Raw genomic sequence first — 21,188 nt, 5'->3', positions numbered from 1 at the left:
TAATTATATACATTATTCAGTTTTTAAAATAATAATCCATTAATGAGATTGCTAGTCTTTGAAGTTTTGCTCACTTTTGTTTTTCCTAATAGAGCAGGGTAAAAGGAAAAACTTACATTATTTGTTTCTTTGTAAGGATCTGGTAGATAGATTCATTGTTATTTATTACATTTTTAAATGCAAAGGTAATTGTAAAATCGTAGAAAGAGTAACATCTGGCTAGTGTTCCAACTCTGTATAATGCTTTCATTTGCTTCTTCAGGTAAAATCCCAGATGAAGCCAAAGCCCTGTCTCTATTGGCGCCTGCTCCTACTATGACAAGTCTGATGCCTGGTGCAGGGTTGCTTCCTATACCTACACCAACTCCCTTGACTACAGTAAGTGAATTTCAGTATAATTTCTAGTTTCCTCTGTCCTCTGTAGCCTTTTCTGTTGATAGGGAATGAGAACTATCTGGTCGACAGATGTTGCAGTGAGGGTTTAGCTGTAGTGGCTCTCCTGAGTATTGATCAGAAGATACCATGTGCTACCTTCCCAGGGTTTTTTCTTTCAGATTACTATTTTCCAAAATAGTGGGTAAATACTGATTTTGGTTTTTGTTCTTTTTTAATTGCCATCCTACCTTGTAGGATCATTAATGTGGTACAGTAGTAGTTAACCACTGACAAAAAATTTATTAAAACCTAGGTTACATTGACACCAGTTCTTCAAAACATTAACAGATGCAGTAGAGACATTTCCTTGATATATCTATGGTGAGATTTTTGACTGCTAGACTGTCTAACAGTGTTTTCACTATGAAAAGTAGAGGAGCTTGGTTATGCAATTTCTCCTCCATTCCCTTTTCCCTCTGTAAACCTTTCTTGACATCAGCGAATTGCTGTGGTTTATTGAAGGAAAATTTAAGGTTAAAATAGAGTCGTATTTTCCTTTATTACATAGAAAAAGGTACTGATGGCTTGATAAGAATTCCCCGCACTTCTTAGAAAATACATCTATTGAAAATACAGTTGCTTTTTGGGTAGAGAAAATTCAAGCCAGGAACTCAGCAGACCAATTTTGTAGTGATTTTAAAGTGACTTTTTATAACGTTTCACAGCAGAGTTTTTCATTTCCAGTTCCAAACATGAGAGCTGTATACATTTCTCATTCTCTAGGTATGAGTGGAAGAACTTAGAACATTCTTTGCATTTCAGCTATAATAATTTTGTCAAGTGATTCCCTTGTCCAAAAGGCGCTTATGTGTCCCTGATCCTGAGCACTGGCAGTGCCCTTCTCTCCTTGCTGAGCAAAATCTCAGCCATTTCTCATCTAGTCCAAACACTTGTTTCAAAAAAATAAGAATACTAGAAGTGTCTGAAAGAGTCTTAATGAATTTATTTGACTCTAAGCATTTGAGCCTGTATGTTTTGTGATTAATATATATCCCTGTCCAGATCTCTTCCATAAGATGTTAACTGATAACCCATAGAATATATTAGCTATGGAAGCTTATTTCTGGGTAGATATTTCTTCTTTAAAAAAAACCTGCTGCACTGTGACCTTTAAAGTATTGTTTGTATTAATTAGATCTGTTTTACAGAAATACATCCAGGCAAGCAGGTATGAAGAAGTGGAAAATCTTTCTCCAGTGCTTAGCTGCAAAGTGTATTCTGTGTTTGTGTTTTCCAGCTTGGTGTTTCACTTGGTACTTTAGGGGCTATACCAGCAGCAGCATTGGATCCTAACATTACAGCACTGGGAGAAATACCACAACCACCGATTATGGGAAATGTGGATCCATCCAAAATTGATGAAATCAGGAGAACAGTCTATGTTGGAAACTTGAATTCCCAGGTAGCTTTTTTTTGTTTCTGTGTTGTGGAAATACAAACAGAAGGTGTGAAAATGTTATCTATGAATTCTAATCTTACACGTTAAAAGAATTTTCATTAGTTAATGATAATATTAATTTTAACTAATCTTAATTTTTTTTATTAATGATATTTTAAATTTTGACGGTTCACGTTCAGATTAGACCAGACTTTGTCAGAATACTAGACAATCCACTGTAGCTCAATTAAAGAAACCTACTTCTAATTTTGTGTGTTGATTAAATATATAGCTTACTTGTGTTAGATGGGCAATCCTCATAAGTAATGAGATCATGGTAGCTGTCCCCCACATCACCGTGTAGTTGCTTAGGTACAATAAGATGGAATGATGTGTCGTACTGGAAGTTCCAAAATTAGCTTAAATATCTTTCAATCAGCGGCTTGGTTTTTTGAGAGGTGATCAGGTTAATTGAAAAATATTTCCTTTTGACTGATAGTAATGTAAGTATTACATTTTGAGGTTTTTGACTTCTGAAACATCTACTGAGTGTAAAAGTACTATTGATTGTGTTAAAATAAAACAAACTGGAAGCTAGCAGCCACATAAATTAAGTCCTTTAATATTGTTTGGATTTTTTTTTGTTTTAGTTGATCAAAAGGTAGAATTAGTAGCTTGGAAACAGGTAAAAGGAAATTTCTTACACCAGTTACTTCAGATTTGTTATTTCTTGTACTAGTTATTCTTTTTTTGTTTTAGTTGATCAAAAGGTAGAATTAGTAGCTTGGAAACAGGTATAAGGAAATTTCTTACACCAGTTACTTCAGAGTTGTTGCCCAAAAAGTACAAAATCCCATGTAATTTTTTTTTTTTTTCACCTAGGTGAAGGACTAAAGGCATGTGGCTGTACTATTTAAAATTATAGAATGTTCTTTAGATTAATGAAAAAAAAATACACATATTTAAGTCTTAAAATGTAATGTTCCCAAGTTCATGTCACCTTTGTAATAATGCTATCGTTCCAAAATGTGTGCTCTTAGACTACCCAATATAGTACATGATGGTTTTCATTGTATAGTTTGCTTCAGCTAAGCTCTTCAACTCTTTCTAGACTACCACAGCAGATCAGCTGCTTGAATTCTTTAAGCAAGTTGGAGAAGTCAAATTTGTGCGAATGGCAGGTGATGAGACACAACCAACACGATTTGCTTTTGTGGAATTTGCAGACCAAAATTCTGTACCTCGAGCTCTTGCCTTTAATGGAGTTATGTTTGGAGACCGGCCACTGAAGTAAGAAATTAATTATCCATATTACTGTTGAATGGGACATTTGTTTGTATCATTATACACACATTTATGACTTATGTGTAGTAAAATGCTGCGACTAGTATTTTTTCATTATGTGGACCTGTTGTTAACAAACCAAAGCATTTTTATCAACTCCAGTTTCACAGTTTGGCATAAATTTCTCTCAATAGAATACATATAGCTTTGCGTAAAATACATTTATATTAATCTTGAGGTAGTGTAAACTGTAATAGTGAAAAATCTTTGAAGTCCATAGTACTAGTTAAGTTTTCAGTATGATGTGCATGTAGTTATTAGGTGTTAATGTGAAGATTTAACCTGAGATAGAGAAGTAACCTCCTGGACTTCTACTAAAAAATTGTAACATAAGAATACTGTGCTGCCTTTCTTTAAAAGTGGTAAGATTTCAAATACTTTGGATACTAGGAACAGATGGGTGGTTTTTTTTTTAATTTTATATGAAGTTGAGATCTTTTCCTTACTTGTTTTTCATTTGCCCTGTTCAAATGTTTAAGAATGAAAGGTTTTTATTTTTCTTTAACTTAGGATAAATCACTCCAATAATGCAATAGTGAAGCCTCCTGAGATGACACCACAAGCTGCTGCCAAGGAGCTAGAAGAAGTGATGAAGAGAGTAAGGGAAGCCCAGTCTTTTATATCTGCTGCTATTGAGCCAGGTAGGTATATTGTGTTAATTACTGAACAGGCACATTCTGTGTTTACTTTGGTGCACATTTCTAACAGTATTTTCAGGCACAAGAGAAGGGTATCCAGAGGTATTCAGTACATGTTGGGAAAAAACCAAAATAATTAAAATTCTGTTCATGCATCTAAGCAGTGGAGAAGCTTTTTATTTCATCATTCATTTTCAAATACATGTTCACTGAATGTTTTAAACATGCAAATTTAATACTAAATCCATATTTAATGGTGACACTTTTTAAGTTAAGAGCACTTGAAAACATTTAAAATAAAATGCTTTCTATTTTTTGTTGTCCTTTAGCACCCATTAGTGCCATAGTTTTCCGATCAGCATTAACTAGCATGGTTCGGAAAGCAGTAATATTTTGCTTTTCTTATTTATAAGCAGCAGGTTAATTTGGTTTCTTTTTCATGGTGCCTGAAGGCTGTATGCATCCTCAAAGCAAATGGGATCAGAGAATAAATCTGGGATAAATCTTAACATATGGTAAAAGACTTCTTTTCATCCAGATTGTTTCCCTGTTCCCTGTTAACACTGAGATGCCAACTCAAAGTGGAAGGTGATGTTGTGTTGAGAGCTTAGACAGACATTCTAGTGGAGGTTTATACTGGCTTAAACTAATTGCAAAACCACAGCATAAAAAAATGTTAACTTCGTAAACGTCCTGCTTCTTTTAGTCAGCGACTTTTTGCCATTCTTCTTACTAGCAAACCCAGATACTGTCTTGTGTTGGTTAGTAGTGTGAAATCTTGAGGGATTTTTTTTGGGGGGGATGGGGATAATTTTCGGCTGTGTTTTTTTGTTAGAAGTAAAATAACTAGCACTTTTTCACTGTTAAGCAACAGAATAACAGTTAGACTCTGAACTGTGGTGAGTTCACTGTTTAGGTTTTTGTTGACTTTCTGGCCTTTGGTCAGACTTTTCAGCCTGTTCTGTTCTTCCTTTCCTCGTACAAAACAATGAGGAATAAAACTTCAGTATTTGTACAGTATGTGAAATATCTAAAAATACTGACAGTAATATATATTATGCTTGTTTTCAAAATTATGCCCTCTAAATTTACTCTGTTCTTCTCAAGTTTTTAAAAAAATAAGGAGGTAATTATATTAAAGAAATAGAGCAAAAGGAGGACATGTTATGATCTTGTGCATTGTGGCAGCAACATAAATCTCGTTCGTAGTAGAGCTAGCTGTTTATAATTATCTGGTTTATGTGTACTGCTGCAGGATGGCTGCACTCAACGAGTATATGCAATGACTTTCTTGGATGTTTCTGAAGGATATATGCAAAGAAGGAAGATGTGCAGAGAGTAGGCCCCTTGCAATATATGTGGTACATTCCACTTGTGCCAGATTGTTAACTGGGATCTTTAAATGTTCTGAGCTTACACTGCAAAGTGGTTTTTTCCTCTCAGAGTCTGGAAAGAGCAGTGAAAGAAAAGGCGGTCGATCTCGTTCCCATTCTCGTTCAGAATCCAGGTCTAGCTCAAAATCCCGATCTAGAAGGAAAAGATCACACTCAAAACACAGGTAGGTAGCTTTTTGTTTCAGACTATGATCATACTGTGATTTTTTGCAAGGTACTGGTTACTGGTATTTTTAGTTATAGACAAGAATTGCTATAGAGCTTATTAACTTGCATCCAGAAGATCAGCATAACCAGAAACTTTGTCTCTGAATACTCTTTTCCTCTAAACCCAAAATTTTTATAGGATTACTTTCAGTCTAAACATTCTAGAAGGCACTTCAGTGTCATGTAAAGTAAGTTCTCTGTGGGTTTTTTGTGCATTTTGTGGTTTTGTATATTAGGCTATGTAGCCAAATAACATTTTGTGACCTGTATTTTAAAGAGAAACCTGCATTTTGTGGATGAAGCATATAATTTACTGGTAACACCTGAGCAGATAGGTTGATTGTTTTTTTGGCTGGTTTTTGGTATTGTCCTCAACTTCTAAGCATTGAGTTAATTTTGTTCTGTAAATGTAAAGCTGTGTTTTTAAAAAGCATACAGAAAAAACTTCAGGGGCAGTTTCTTATTATTCAGGTTTTGTTTGCTTTGCTAAATCTGTTCAGTTCTGAAACAGAAAATTATTAGATCATTCTCAAAGATTAAGAATTTTTTCTTTGAATAAAACACAGAACCTGTTCTGTTAGAATTACAAGGCTTCCCAAAATGGTCCAGATTCTTTTGATGTCAGGAGTATATTTTGAGAACCTAGGCAAATAAATCTAAAGATACTTGGTTAAGGATAAATAAACCCTGACAATTTGGAATGTTATTTGATTGCTTACATTTCTAAAAGGTGGGTGTTGTCCATATTGCAGCAACAGCTCTGAGGCATCCTTTCATTCATGTCTTCAAACAAGGCTACTAGGATACTTTTAAATACAGAAAATCTGGTGATAGGGAGTTATCATCAATTATACTATCAAATAAATGTGATACAAATGCAGGCTTCAGTTTTGCAACAGCAGGGAACCAAAGCATGTGCTTTCTAGTGACTTCAAAATGTTAGGTACCTTTTTAATGCAAGAAGCATCCTTTGGTCACTTCCTTGTTGCTTGCTTTTCTGCTATGTCCCTAATTCAAGCCATAAATGAAAGACAAACTGGTTTTTGTTCAACAGTGCTGTAATTTCAGAACTATCTTGTATTGAGACAAACCAAGTGGAATTTTAGAAGACAAGCTTTTCTTTATTTAAATGTGGAAAACCTATTCCTTTAATGAATGTTAATTATTATATTTTTGTCAGTTTCATTAAATTGTTTAATATTGCTACGCCAGTTTTGAGAACATGCTGAAGAAAGCCAGTCTGACCTGTTGAGGCAGCTTCATCCATAAAAATAATCTATCCTTACTGCTTCCCTGTTTTACTTTTTTATATAACATCATTTTCGTCTCTGTCACATAAAATTTATTGGAGGTTGTGCTTTGATTCTGTTGCAATAAATTGGACTTGCAGTTGATTTGTATTTCTCTGCTGATAAGGAGAGCAAAGCTGTAGGTAAAAAATGGCTTCCCCTCTTCTTGGTATATTTTAAGGATGCCATTTGAACTACCTAAAAACAGAGGCCAGACAGAATTAAGGTAATAAAAAGCAATTACATTTATTGAAGGCCTCCACATACATTTAGAGCATACAAAGCACCCCCCACCAAGGGGCTATACCCAAAATGGACAGTGGGTCACAGGTTTTCACTCTTTTGTAAGTTTGGTTCCTTTGCATACAGGGGGTTAATCTTCCAATTACAGTTTCAGGTAATGAAGTCATTTACCCCAAGTTTGTTCTCCCCCTTTCTCACTTTTGCTTACATTTCTCGGGGCCTGAGAAGGTAAGGTGCCCTTGATTCCCAGGCTTGGAGAAGAATTGTTTTGTCTGATCAAAATATGAGAACAGTAGGTAATACTCTGTATGGAGTTATACACTCAGGAATTGCAGGATTACAAATATATGAAAAATATAACAGTTAAAATCCTGAGGCATCATTCAACTGTGTGCCTTGAGCTGTGCAAGGTAGCCTTTTTGTACTTCACAGTTCTTCAGGTTTTATTCAGTAATATATGTAATCTTTCTGTCTGTGGTAAGTTAAACTTTGTGGTGCCTTGGGAAACAAAGTGTCCAGTGATGTGGTTTTTTGAAACTTAACATGCAAATTCAGCTTTTTATTTTTGTTTCCCTGGGAAAAAGGGTCTTCCAGAAATTAAGGAGTATTTTGGAAAAAATATTTAAAGTGCTGTTCATCGAACCTCGATAAGACCTTTTTTTTTTTTTAAATCAGAGTACCTACACTTTAATTACAACTGAAATCCATGCTTACAGATCCTTTTATCTGGAAAGGTAACTTGTCTTTATGAATTTAAATTATAAGGATGGAGAACAGAGCAAAAAGAGATTGTTGCAGCCAAAGTCCTCTTTCTTTGATGACTAAGATTTCAGTAAGTGCTTGAGCCTGGAAAGGAAATAAAATGTAATTAATTCTTTTTACAGTCTGCTAGAAATTGCTGATCAGATTCTGTGCCGTGTCATTTTGTAAAGACAACTGTTGTAAATTATAGTAACTTCTATTTTCCAGATTCATGGAGGTTATTATGAAACACTGGTATAACTTAAATGGTTTCAAAGATAGAGCATGTTACACATGGTGAAGCATAAAGTATCTATGTTTGCAAAAACTTTTACAGACAGAATGTTATCAAGGTGTCATTCTTGAAGGTATCAGATAATACTTTGTAGTGACACAACATGTGTATACTGTCATTTTATTGGTTGATGTCATTTGTATGAAGTTTCCACATTAAAATATTTTTCTTCCGGCATTCTTCATTTAGAAGTAGATCTGGCAACAGATCTCTCTCAAGACACAAGGACAGACGCAGATCCCGGAGTCCTCTGAAAAAACGGTCTAGATCTACGGAAAGACGGAAATCAAGAAGCCGCTCTCGTTCTCGGTGAGTTCTGTTCCACAAAATGGTACTGTTAGGTCAGAATACAGTTTTTGAAAAAAAAAAAAACAAAGCTTTTAAGTTACCATAAAGGGTGGAATCTCATCTGTGGGACAAAAAGACAAAGTAAATTTTAATACTGAGTATAGAAGTTTTAGCTAGGATAGAATTAACTACCTTTCTTGTAGCGTGTAGAGTGCATCCAGGGGTTAAATGACATGATGACGCACCTAAACTTTGATAGCTTGGATGTTAGTTCAAATGTAGACGAGACTGACTGTAAAGAGTTGCTTTATCAGACTACAAACAATAGTTAAGGAATATCCTGAGTACTTGTGAACCCACTAAAAAATGGATAGTGCTTATTTGATGTATGTCTGTTGAGAAGATTGAATTCAGACTGACTTTGATCCTGTGTTGTGAGAACATGTATAAAGTTCTTGTGCATAACTGTTTATTTTTATCTTTGACTTTTCTCGTATGTCAAACAGCAGGAGCAAATGCACATGTGGGTTGTGTATGGCATATATGTGTCTCAGGATATAGTATGTGTATATTTTATCTAGTTTATTAGTTTTTATGTCTGATCATCTAATTACTAAACTGTGACATTTTCACAAGATCCTAGGATAATTTTTTTAGGGATGAAGTAGTGAATAAGCTCAAACCAAAAGTGGCTGTGAAAATAGCTTCTTGAATAGGTCTGGGTATGTTCTTAGTTTCATTTCTGTAATTCCCCTGATTTGTTTGAAGGGAGATCAGTACTTAGGTTGTGCAGCTGCCTCTTGTTCTATAAGTTTTGTGGGAAAGAGAGCTGCAGATCTGTGGACGTATGTGGAAACAAAACTAGGCTGCGTAGCTGGCTCGGTTTTATTGGTGGATGCTGTTGATTGTTTCTGTTTTCTGGAGCTTCTTGAGACACTGGAAGGGGAAAGCCCAGTGAAATCTCTGATAAATTAACTAGAAGACATTTCTTGGGAAGCTGTAAGACTGGTATTGTGGGGACTGTGCACTGTTTTATCTTTATAATATATATATCTGAGACTCCTAATAAGTTTTTGACAGAACCTGATGGGAATCAAAGTTGTCAGGCTGCAGAGCATACAACAGTCTGCTGTTTATCTGCAATTGGGAAGGAGATACAGCCAGACACTTCTTGAGTGCTTAGGACCTTTCATATGTGAAGGAGTCTCTTTTAGAATCTGTAAAAATTCTACACTAGATACCAATACCAAGTAACTTCTGTCAGTCTGGTTCTTGACACAATAAGGCCTGCTAATCAATTTTTTCTCTACTCTTTCTCCTGTTTCTCTCTCTGAACAATTGTTCTTTCATTATGTGTCTCTGTACTAGAGGGAAGAGATGGAGTCTTGCATTTTCAAATAGTCCTATACTAAAATATTATCTTCCAACCAAAGTTGTTACCTAATCAGTTTTTGTTCGACTTGATAACTTGAATAGCAGATGGAATTTTCCTCACTGTTCTTTTTATGAACATGTATCATACTTCATGTCCCAAAGAAGCTATTTTCCTTTCTTCTGTTTTTACTGCATTAGCATTTTTCAGTAATTCTCAAATTTCTAGTGACATTATGGATGGCTGAATTGTTTTGATTAAGTTTTGATCTTATATTTGCCTTTTAAGGGAATCCAGTGATATTTTATCCATGTTTCATTTCTATGTATTCAGTGTTGTTGGACTGCCAAACAGTTAAAGGATGTTTGTGTGAGAGGAAACTGTAGAATATAAAGACTACTGTCAATCAGCTGTCATTATTCATTTGGCAGTGAGTCATCTGAAGGTCATTTTATGTGGATACATTTTTAGTAAAGAGTGGATTTACTGATTATAGAGTTTGTCTCACTCCTGGCAAAATACAGAAAATGTGTGTATGTATAATTACATAACTGTGAGGTGAAAAAACAGTTTCTCTCCAAACATAGTAGCATCACTTGGAAGATAGTGGTTTGATTTGGTTTTGGCCTCCCCTTCTCCAGTTGGGTTTCAAAATTTTTCCTAGCTGTATATAGCTGTTTATTTCCTAACTATATGTAGCTTTCCCTTATTGTGAACAGGAGTGAAAAATTAAAATATTGAAGAATTACTGGTTTTCAACAGAGATGCATTATCTTGATGTATATGAAAAAGTTAGTTGTAATTTTAATTGGAAAGTTCAAGGATGAATTAATGGGTTTGTGTTTGGCTTTTCACAGGGACAAGAAAAGAGACAAAGAAAAGATGAAGGAAAAAGAAAAGGCCAAAGAAAAAGAGAAAGACAGAGACCGAGACAAAGAGAAGGATAGAGATCGAGGCAAAGATAGGGAAAGAGAGCGAGATAAAGATAGAAATAGAGAGAAGGACAAGGAGAGAGATAAAGAGCGAAGCAAAGACAGAGAGAGAGCCAGAGACAAAGACAGGGACAAGGATAAAGATAGGGACAAGGAAAAGGAAAAAGACAAGGAAGAGGTAGATCAGAACAAAGAAAAAGAAGATACTGAGAAAGAAGGAGAGAAGGATAGAGAGAAGATTAAAGACAAGGAGGGAGATAAGGACAAAGGAGGGGACAAAGAAAAGGACAGAGATAAAGAAAAGGAAAAAGATGGGGATAAGGAGAAGGAGCGAGAAAAAGAGAGAGATGATAAAAAGAAGAAAGATAAGAGATCCCGAACACCCCCAAGAAGCTATAGCTCTTCAAGAAGATCTCGTAGCTCCAGCAGGTTTGTTTAGAATTTTTCATGCTTTTTTTTTTTTCTGTTTTGACTTATCAGATCGGTAAGGCACCATCCTAATTTTTATATATTGATGTCACCATAGCTCTTGCTAAATAAAATTGTATTATTTCTGCTTTGTAGATTTTTCTTTAAAGTAAACATCTGATATAAAAAGCTCTATATGGTGCCTGATATAGCAATTTCTTGTTGGGCTGCTGGTGCTTGACTTTCACATAACCATATTGTATAAACCTTGAGGACAGTAATGAGATGATTCTTGTGCCAGTTATGTAGGTTACAGACAGCCAGAAGTTCTGATCAACATCACAGATATTATCTTTGCCCTGATCAAAGTTTGAGTCACTGTTACATAGTTTTTTCATTACTTACCTACTGCAACATTTTGGTGTGTAAATCATGCAAACAGTTGTTTCCTAGTACTTGCTTCTCTTTGGCTGGATGACAGAACTGCAGGAAGCAAGCATATGGGTTGGCTGGCTAGCCTTTCATGAGGTAAATGTATCTCAATTGGAAGAGACAGATATATTGTTTATCTGATGGCCAGGTGTAAGTTAAAAGTAACATTTCTAAACACTGCTGACAGTAAGCAGGAAGACAAAGTTAATGTGGCTGTTGGTTTTGGCTCTGAGGGAAGCTTAACTGGCAGGAAATCTAAATGAATTCGTTACAGCAGAAAGAGGCTGTGAGATGATAAACAATCTCTGTAAGCAAGCTCAGGCATATTCTAAAAGCATTGCATCTAAGTTAAATTTAGAAGCATTGGTGGATAAGGTCCTTTCTGTTACATCAGGAATTAGGGAGTTCAGTAGTATTGTATCAGATTTAAACACCAAATTATATCTGTAATCATGAGATAATGAAATGCTGAACGAATTGGACAAGTTCTACCTATTGTAATAGTTTCACGAGACAAAAGCAGAACTTCTCTAGTCCTCAAAATTCATCAGTTCAGGGTTCATAGAAGGCAAAAAAGGGTGTAACAGTTTCTGAACGTTGTGTCTGTGTTATGAGGTTTATGGGCAAAATGTTGTTTCTTTAAGCATATGCAGCTTCCTATTTAAATGACTGGAAAACCCACATAGAGATACTTCTGTCATCTTTGAAACAATTGTTTTTCAGTCCATAGGCCTCAGAGTTATGAATTGTATAAGTGCATTAAAAAATGTAAGAGTTTCATAATATGTATCTTATATAGGAGCCTTGGTGGAAAACCAGACTCCTAGTGCCAAACAGCAAGTGTAGTTAAAGGGGTGTTACCAAAAATTCATACTTTAGTTTGCAATGATTTTGCTCCCCCTTATGAATCTTACTAGTTAAGAAAGTGCTGTAGGAAGGCTCCAATGTCATGTACTTGAGCAAGGAATTCTTGTGAAAATTAGTGCATTTCTTCTAGTGCAGTCAAAGTGCAAAGGATACTTCAGTATAATGCAGATATTGTTGAACATGGGTAGTGTTCTTTGGAAGCTGGAAGATAAGAAAATACACTTTTTATTATGGATTTCCATTTTTTTTCCAGATATAACTATCCTTAGAGCATCAGTGCACAGGCCAGTACTGGTGAATGGTATTATCAGGGTCTTAGACAGTGAGACAGAGTGAATCCTCCGTAGCTTTGCAAACACAGGTGTGGGAGGAGAGTGATCTGCCATTAGAGATACCTTAGCAGATGGGAGAAATGAACTGATAGTCATCTCATGGACTTGAACAAAGAGAAAGTACAAGTCCTATCCCTGGGCAAGAATAATGCCATTGCACCAGTATAGCATGGAGACTTGCTGGCTGCCAGGTCCTTGCAGCCAAGGAAACCAGCAATGTTGTGAGTAGGTCAAGAAGGGTAATTCTTTCCCTCTTCTGGTGAGGACACATTTAGGATCCTGTTCTGGCCTTTGCATTACAAGAGGCATGCAGATGTACTGGAATGAGTCCAGTGGAGGATCGTGAAGCTGATAAAGGACTTGGAGCTTCCTTCATACAAGGGAATACTAAGGAATCTGGGATTGTTTAGCCTGGAAAAGAGAAGGCTGAGGTGCATCTTACCAATATATATGAATATCTCATAAGAGCATGAAGAAGACAGAGCCAGTGGAGGTCTGACAACTAAGAGGTGACAGGCACATATTGGCCTATGGTAAATAAAGGGTTTTTTTCCCTAGTGTCAAAATTGTGGTGGTTTTGCTTGGCAGACTGGAAAGAGTTACCTCAAGGGATTGTCTCTTCCAGCCAAAAATCTGACTGGATATGGCCCTGAGTAACGTACTCTGATTGACTCTCTTGTAAGGTGGGGAAGGGATAGGTTGGACTAAGTGATCTTCAGAGGGTTCTTCCAACCTCAGTAACATCATTGGTCTCTGAAAAGTAATTCTGTACGTTAGGGGTCTTTCTTTAGTGATGAACAGTGCATAGCTGAAATGGTTGCAGACCTTTCCAGTGAAGATGCTTCAACAGATAGGTATTTCAATTGCCTGAATTTCAGTACAGTAGTTGACTGGTGATCATGTAAAATGTGAAGTATAAGTGTAAACATAAAATATTGGGCAAATAGTCATCTTTTTGGAGAAGAGGTGAAGGTGGAATAGGACATACAGGACCTTCTAAGAACTAGATGGCAGTTGACCTTGCTTTGCTGACTTGCTTTGCTCACAGGTACTGGAAATAAGATGGTTATTTGTGATTCCTAGCTGAAAGAAAGACTGACATGGAGAAGTGAAATCAGTTGGAAAAAGAGCTATCTTACAGGCTAGCAGAGCCAGTCGCACCAGATGGCATACAGAATGTTATTTCCATGTATAATTAAGAGATATCACTATCAAAGTATTCAGAACTTGTTTTTCTTAAATTTTGCTGTTAATATTGTGTAAGACATTTAATGAAATGGGTGCACAAAAATCTAATATACAAATGTAATAGAGATGAGAAGAGATGCAGTGAGATGTAGTTACATTTCTTCAGCTTGAAATAAGAAAAGCAGAAACTGAAAATAAAATTTAATGAATAAGCAGTTTTTAGTTTTAACACAATTGCTGAAGCACTTGATTGCAGGTACATATGCTGGAAATCAGAATTAAGTGAGAATGTATTCAGTGTAGCCTAAGTGACTGCACTGAGAGAGAATAATCAATTTCCAGTATCCTTAATTAAATAAAGGTGATTGTCAATGTGGAGGTGTTCAAAATATGTGTTAATTAGTGAACAGCTGATTAGTGGCTGATATTTACTACACGATTTTGGGGCTATTTTGTATTTTTAGTTTATCAAAGATAAATCAAATCTTGTTGAAATACTTTCGAAATCTTGCCCTGTGCTGCTTCAGGAGGTCACTGTATTGGTTTTGATTGAAACAGCGTTAAATTTCTTACTAGCAACTGGTACAGTGCTGGAATTTTCCTTGTTTTCCTGCTTATTATTCTCCCCTGGTGGGGTGGGACTATGGAAGTTGATAGCCAAAGGGGGCAAAAGATGGCAGAGAATAAGCAAATGCCACTCGTGACTTAGTTGTCATCTGAGGTTAAACCATGACAGTTCTTTTTTGACTTTTTTTGTTTCCTCACCAGTCCCTTCCTTGTTCATCCTTGTCATGCTCTGCCAGGCTCTGTTTTGAGAGTTCAAGAAAGAACACATTAGTAATTGAAACAAAGTTAAATAATTATAGTAACAGTAATAATTGTAATGGAAGGGACAGAGAGGGATAAAGCCCAAGAGAAAATTACACACTACACAGTCATTCACTTCTTGCTGACTTTTGGCCGAGTCAGTTCTCCTGGTCATGCTCCCTCACAGTGTCTTGTGTACCTGCTTGCTGGCAGAGCATGGGAAACAAATGTCCTTTATTTTAGGATAAGTAACAACTAAAACATCAGTGTATTATCAACATCATTCTCATAATGAATCCAAAACACAACACTGTTCTAGTTACTAGAAAGAAAATTACCAGGACAGTCACAGTAGATGGTATATGGAGTTGTCACTATGGATTGGTACTCTGATAGGTCAGAGTATGAATCCATATAGTGTTACTGCCTACAACGTAAGTGTCCTTTTGTTACTTACCTAATAAGTGTTGATTTCTTGACTTCTCTAAATATTGAAGTTTTAAATAGTCACAAATTGCAAAAGCAGTTTTGTATAAAAATAAATGTAGCTTTTGTGTTTGTATCTAGAAATAAGTTTTAAACGTCCCTCTTTTTCTTCAATTGTTCTTCCAGTATGGTTTTCCTGCTTTACAGAGGGTTGATAGGGAAAAAGTAATCTTATTTTGATAGATGGCTTCTGCATTTATGTTAAATTAAGTTGTACTGACTCAGTTTTTGCTTTAATTTAACATGTCCCTTAGTATAAATGACTGTTTATTTCATGTTTTGCTGTATTCAAGATCAGACTCCATAATGACAACTTCAGGAAATTCTATTTACCTATGTATAATAGTTTCTTTGTAAAACACTTCAAGCTTTTCCATGTGTTACAGAATGATGACATTCTGTTTGCTAAGCAAGGACCACTAGAGAAACAATAGATTTTATTTATTCTGACTTTGACAACAGCTTGGGCTTCATTTTGCACTGTTTTCTTTTAAGCCAACTAATTCTAGCTCATACATTTAGGAAGTAAATTTCAGTCAGGTTAAACTGAAGTTGCAGTGATTTTCAGGTTGCAATGTTACCTTTTGAAATTCATATTGCTCAAGTTACACCTTTTGTCTTAGTATGGCTCCTCATTAAATTGAGTTATTTTCCTGACTGAAAAAAATTTTAACTGATACAGTATTACCAACTTCAGTGTGTTTTCATTGTTGTCAAGCATATAAGGATTTTTTAAAAAAATTTTGAAAGGGCACTTTTTTTTTCCCTACATTGGCCTTGCCTTTACCACTAAACTGAAGCATACAATTTTTTTTTGTTTGTTTGTACAGTTCATATTTTGTTGGTAATATAGACTGCTAAATTCAGTGAATATGTTTAGATCATTGGAAGAGCTTTCTCTTTTTATCTCCTTTGAGTTTATTATTTATGGGTTTTGATGATACTGAATTACTTGGTCCCATAGAGAAAGGCGTAAAAGGAAGAGCAGAAGTCCCTCCAAATCTCCTAAAACATCAAAAACGGCAAAAAGAAAGTCTTCACGAACTCCTTCTCCAAGAAGGTCAGTTTGATATAAACAGAGAAGTTAATAGTCAGTGAAGAGGGAAGAATTTATTGTTATTTCACTGTTTACTGCCTTTGCACTAGTGATTTCAGATTATTTCAGTTGGTCAGTATGATTCAGTTTTAATTTAAAACTAACTCAGAACTTTTACCAATGTGAGCTCTGGTGTTCTTTCAATGGCATGGTTTCAAGTCAATCAGCATTGCAAATTGCTTCAAATCAATTAAATCCCTTCATCTGGTACAGATTAAATTGCTTTTTTCTTTGCAAATACAGTATGTTGTGGTCATATGAATGGTTTAGCTCTCTTCAGCCAGAAAAATGCCATTGTCTTTGCAAAGGGATTTTTGGGTAAAGTTTGGGAGATTTTTTGAAAATCCATGCTGGGTGTTTAGTTTGCAGTCAAATGGTTTGAAGTTTGTTGTAGTTGGATCAAATCCTGATTTGAAAAAAAAATTTCTGAAACAGAAACAAGAAAGAAAAAAAGAGAGAAAGAGATACAAATAATGAAAGAAGAGAAAGAGAACGCTCCACTTCAAAGAAAAAAAGTAGTAAAGAAAAAGAAGGAAAGGAGAAATCGGACAAAAGCACTACTACTTTGAAGGTAAGTTTGTGTGACCAAGCAATCAGCAGAATGAAGTGGTGGTGAAGCCATTACTGAAATTCTCTGTACTTTTTACTTTGTTTTACTCTTTCCTTCTATTTCTCCTGTTCCTTACCAAACTAGTGCTGCTTGAGTTCAGTATTTGCTAGCTGGGGTTAGTAGGCCAGTTTAAGTCTAGCTATTTCATCTTCAGTTGATCTGTAACAGTTTGTGTACTTAAGTTACAGAAACACTTTGTTTCTCTTTTGTGTTGGTGCCTTCTGTTAGGTCTTGCCTGGCTTCCTACTTTTAGGAGCAGGCAGACTATTGACTAGCAAGCAGTATTCAGGGGTGGTTTGATTGTGAAACTGAAAAGACAACTTTTAAAATAAACTCTCACTATACAGTTCAAATTCTCATAGAATTGGTCCTGATCTGTATATTGGGTTCTGTAAGGGTTAAGTTGAAGAGTTGTGAAAAGAATGTAGAGGATTTTCCCCTGCAAAATAGAAAGTACTGCAATTAACAAAAGAAGTATCTTCAAATTGTTTAATCTTAGAATTTGAATAGCCGTACAGCTTTAAAGAGTAATTGTGCTCAGAATTACTCAGCTGTTACAAAACAGCTGGTTTAGGTGATAGTTCAAATGCTTGAGGAAGTGTCTTACCCAAGAACTCTAAAAATGCATCAGATACCTGACAAAGAATGAGAAAAAATTTAGTCCTGTTCTATTTTAAAAATGTTAGTGAAATCTTCATTTCTGGAGCTGCTTCTGAAATGTTCCATGGTGCTGCTTGTTCTATAACTTTATATATGAGTTTATTTTAGTTAATAGAGACAGATCATTCTATGGCATAATTTCTTGGGTGATGGGTTGTTACAAGTGATGAACTTCAGCCATCTGAAAATCATATTTTAAAAAAAGATGGAGGGGCAAAGAAGCTCACACCTCTATTCTAAAATTTGCAGACACAAAATGTGCATGTAAAAATTGAAACAGTAAAATTACTGGGAGTTGGTTGGAAGTCATAGCCTGTAATGCTAAGAATATTATTTTGTTGTCAAATAATTTTATCTTTGGTAGGACAAAGATAACAATAAAGAAGATCAGAATTCAGAAACTGACAAGGAAGTAGACAATAGAGATACACAAAGGACAGATGAAGTCAAGCTACAACAGAATGGGAATTGTCAACCAAATGAGGAAAATCTCTCAGTTAAAATGGAAGAGGTATAAAGCAAGGAATGGACTTCTAATTCAACTAAGGAATGAAATCCAAAGCATTTTGTTTCCCAGAATAAGGAAGAAAATGTCAAAACAATCAACCTGAATGTGTTGATAGTACTAGTAGCTCCTCCAGTTCATGTGATAGCTTTGTTGTCTTCTTGCTATAAAGCAAGAGAGCACAGACCAGTAGTTAATACCATGAAAAGGCAGATGCCATCAGAAGTATTCATCTCTGAAAATCCATGCATTTCCATGATGGCTGTACTTGTAAAATGATTTATGTTCAGTTTTGCTATAAGCTGTTACAAATAACTAGAAACTGAAAGATGTAAACCTGTACTTCCCAAAAAAAGCTGAAGATATGCATTGAAGGTTGTTTAAAATACTGCTTGTTGATGACTTTTGTATTGTTTTGCCCTGTAGGTTAAAAAATCCACAAAAACTTTAATGTGTGCTGTTTGATGTGCTTGAAAATGGTGCATAAATATACACTCTTTCTTTCCTTGTAAATGACAACTGTAGGGAAAGGGGGTTTAAGCATAAACATGGTTTTAGTGTTCTTATGTTAAATACTCACAGATTAGTATGTTTTTCATTTGCTCACTGCTTGAGATTCTTAGGATTTATTATTTTAAATAATTTCTTACTAATATCCCTGAAATTAATATTTCTTATAAAGTATTTGAACAATGCATGTGCTTTTTCTGTTCCTAAAAGGAACATTGCCATGTTATAGATATTAGGTTAGCTTACAGGGTTATTTTGGGGTTGTTTTGTTTTGTTGTTTTCATAGAGAAGTGAGCGCATCTATGTGGTGATACCAGAACTTACAGCTTTGTTTTGCAATGTACTGCAGTGTGTCTGTTCAGCTGAGAATAGTACAGGTGCCATTAAGAAAATAAGTTTTTTCCTTTTTGTTAAAAAAATATGGGAGCACAAGCAGAAGCTTTAGTGCCTTCTTAAAATGTGGTATTTTCTAGAAATGTATATGTGCTGTTACACATTTTTAGCTAAATCTTCTATGATCTCTTGCTACTTTGCCACCACCATACTGTAGACAAAAAATGCAAGTGACTTGCCAGAATGGTTGTTTGATTCACTTGTTAAAATAGTGATGCTCCATTTTACTTTTATTTTTTATTCTTAGAAGAGATTTATAAATAAGAGAAAAGATGTAAATTGGGGACCACCACTGTACAAAAGTAGTAGCTGAATACAAAGTGTGCTCTCATCACCTGCATCAAAGAAAGCCCTTAAGACATTTAATATACATTTGGATGGCCTTAATTGTTACCTCTCTGTTATTTCCTCTGATACCTGTTGGGCAATATAAAAGGACTGGCATGCAAAGAAATGGGGGATAAATAATTTGAGGAAGGAAGTTCTAATTTATGCAGGGCTTTCATAGTAGAGATGCTTTTATCATTTTTTGTAGAGAAAGCATGCAAGAAGAGAATGACAAAACATGGTTTTGTCATGGCAAAACATGGCTTTTTTTCTTGGAAGTAATTTAATCGGTTATGTGGGATTTCTGATAAGTTATGCTTTTAAGACATAATTATAGTTAAAATCGCATAGATTATTTTTACTACATCTTAATGCAATCAAATTATTAATTGCCTTACCTCATGGGAAGTGTTATTTCTTTCAGTTAAAATAAAAAACTGAGTGTATTGGCTGTTTGCTTTCTACTTGTTTTACTTTTCCTCCACATAGTTAAGTTTTTTTAGTGGAAGGGAAGCATATTACAGGGGATAAAAACTTTGCCCAGTTCCTAAGGTAATGAAATCCAATTTGATTGTGAAGTTGCTTAATCACTCCTCATTTTCTGTAAGATTTAATGTTCTTGCCACTGTGTACATTTAAGACAACAGAAAATGCTTTACCATGTAAAGTATAGAACAGCCATTTTTGTGATGTTTAAGCCACATGCTGTTGGCTGGTAAACAGCTAATTCTGATAAAAAAATAAAAAATCTGTATGCTTACAGGAAGACTGTGAAAGATTGTGTCTTGCAACAACAGCTGTCGTATTTATGATGTGTAAGTAGCATAGAGCAAAGAGATTGTTTGTATACTTGTTATCTTTGGTACCATTTCACTAATAAAGTAAGTATTTTAGAGGGATGTTTCTGCTGGTACATACTTATTAAAAGAATATTTTTAGACCATCTGGATTTACTCATAGAGCTTCTTTTATTTTAAATGTGGATATTAGTGAAAACATGTATGTATTATTTTTTTTGTTTGAAAAGCTAAATTTCTCAGTTGGGAAGAACTAGCATTCTTTCAGTGTATCATGTTTTAGCTGGTATTAGTTTGGTTTCTTGAGTTTTGTTATCTTGAAATAGCATAATTCTATGATGTATCAGTTACAAAATATGTGAAGGATTGTGTACACTTAGCTGAGAAATGTACCTTGACTTACTAGCCAGCTTATCACCTGTGTGAAGCACAGGTGATATGCAGCATATTGATATATTGTATATTAATTGTGATTCCCTTACAAAAAGTGTCTTGGGGTTTTTGTTCAGTTGGTTTTGTTGGTAGGTTTTTTGTTAAGGGAAAAAAAAAAACCACCACCAAAGCAACCAGCCACCAAACACATATTTCTTTCCCTCCTCAAGTCATATTTTCTTGCAAATACTATATTTTCTGGTTTTGTTTTGTAAATACTGTGCAGATCTGTGAGGTAGGTATGATCTGTCCATCTTACCAAGTGTTCCTAACAAACCACTCCTGGAGAACTATTAGTTTAGAAAATGCTTATCTCTGCAGAAGCTAGCTCACTTACAAACTGGTAACAGCACAGTAATGAAGTGCCAGCCTGCTCCTGCAGGACTGAGTGTATCATCCACTGAATATGTCCATCTTCCATGGGAAGTCCATTGACCTTCATAATTATAAGCTTGTATGCTGAGATGCTGTGTCAGCTCATCTGGTTTTGCACTTTGTAAATGGGATTAACTTGGGTAGAGGTTTTGAGAAGTGTGGTTCATGGTAGCTGTATTGTTTTACATGATTGATCTGAGTCAGTTCTTACTGAAGTGTAAATTGCTGAGTAATAAACAGTGCCATTTTGCAAAGAGCACACAAAGCACATAAGCATAAGTATCCATTAGTGTCTATAGCTGTTTCCCAAGAGGGTTCTGGATTGCATTCTGAAAAAAAGAAGGTAGCAAAAGATAATTTGGTAGATCAAAGAGGATGTCAAGCTCAAAATAGAGGTGGCTGTGGCT

At 35.3% G+C, this 21,188-nt stretch overlaps 1 protein-coding gene across 4 annotated transcripts in view; it reads left to right on the top strand.

Annotated features, from left to right (window-relative positions):
- The window catches only part of SREK1 (splicing regulatory glutamic acid and lysine rich protein 1), a 32,943-nt gene extending 12,867 nt beyond the window's left edge, over window positions 1-20,076 (top strand). For all 4 annotated transcript variants that reach the window (XM_021534401.3, XM_021534402.2, XM_077790372.1 and 1 more), the window contains 10 exons: window positions 263-378; window positions 1,673-1,837; window positions 2,925-3,103; window positions 3,668-3,798; window positions 5,239-5,353; window positions 8,154-8,273; window positions 10,482-10,985; window positions 16,041-16,136; window positions 16,608-16,743; window positions 17,807-20,076. In XM_021534401.3, coding sequence (XP_021390076.2) covers window positions 263-378; window positions 1,673-1,837; window positions 2,925-3,103; window positions 3,668-3,798; window positions 5,239-5,353; window positions 8,154-8,273; window positions 10,482-10,985; window positions 16,041-16,136; window positions 16,608-16,743; window positions 17,807-17,959 — 1,715 coding nt within the window. In that variant the 3' untranslated portion in view covers window positions 17,960-20,076. The remainder of the gene's footprint in view (window positions 1-262; window positions 379-1,672; window positions 1,838-2,924; window positions 3,104-3,667; window positions 3,799-5,238; window positions 5,354-8,153; window positions 8,274-10,481; window positions 10,986-16,040; window positions 16,137-16,607; window positions 16,744-17,806) is intronic.
- Window positions 20,077-21,188: the final 1,112 nt, after the last annotated feature.

Source organism: Lonchura striata, chromosome Z (genome assembly GCF_046129695.1).
Source record: "Lonchura striata isolate bLonStr1 chromosome Z, bLonStr1.mat, whole genome shotgun sequence".
Lineage (NCBI taxonomy): Eukaryota > Metazoa > Chordata > Aves > Passeriformes > Estrildidae > Lonchura > Lonchura striata.
Note: the sequence above shows the minus strand (reverse complement) of the source record. Positions and strands in the feature narration are given on the sequence as shown.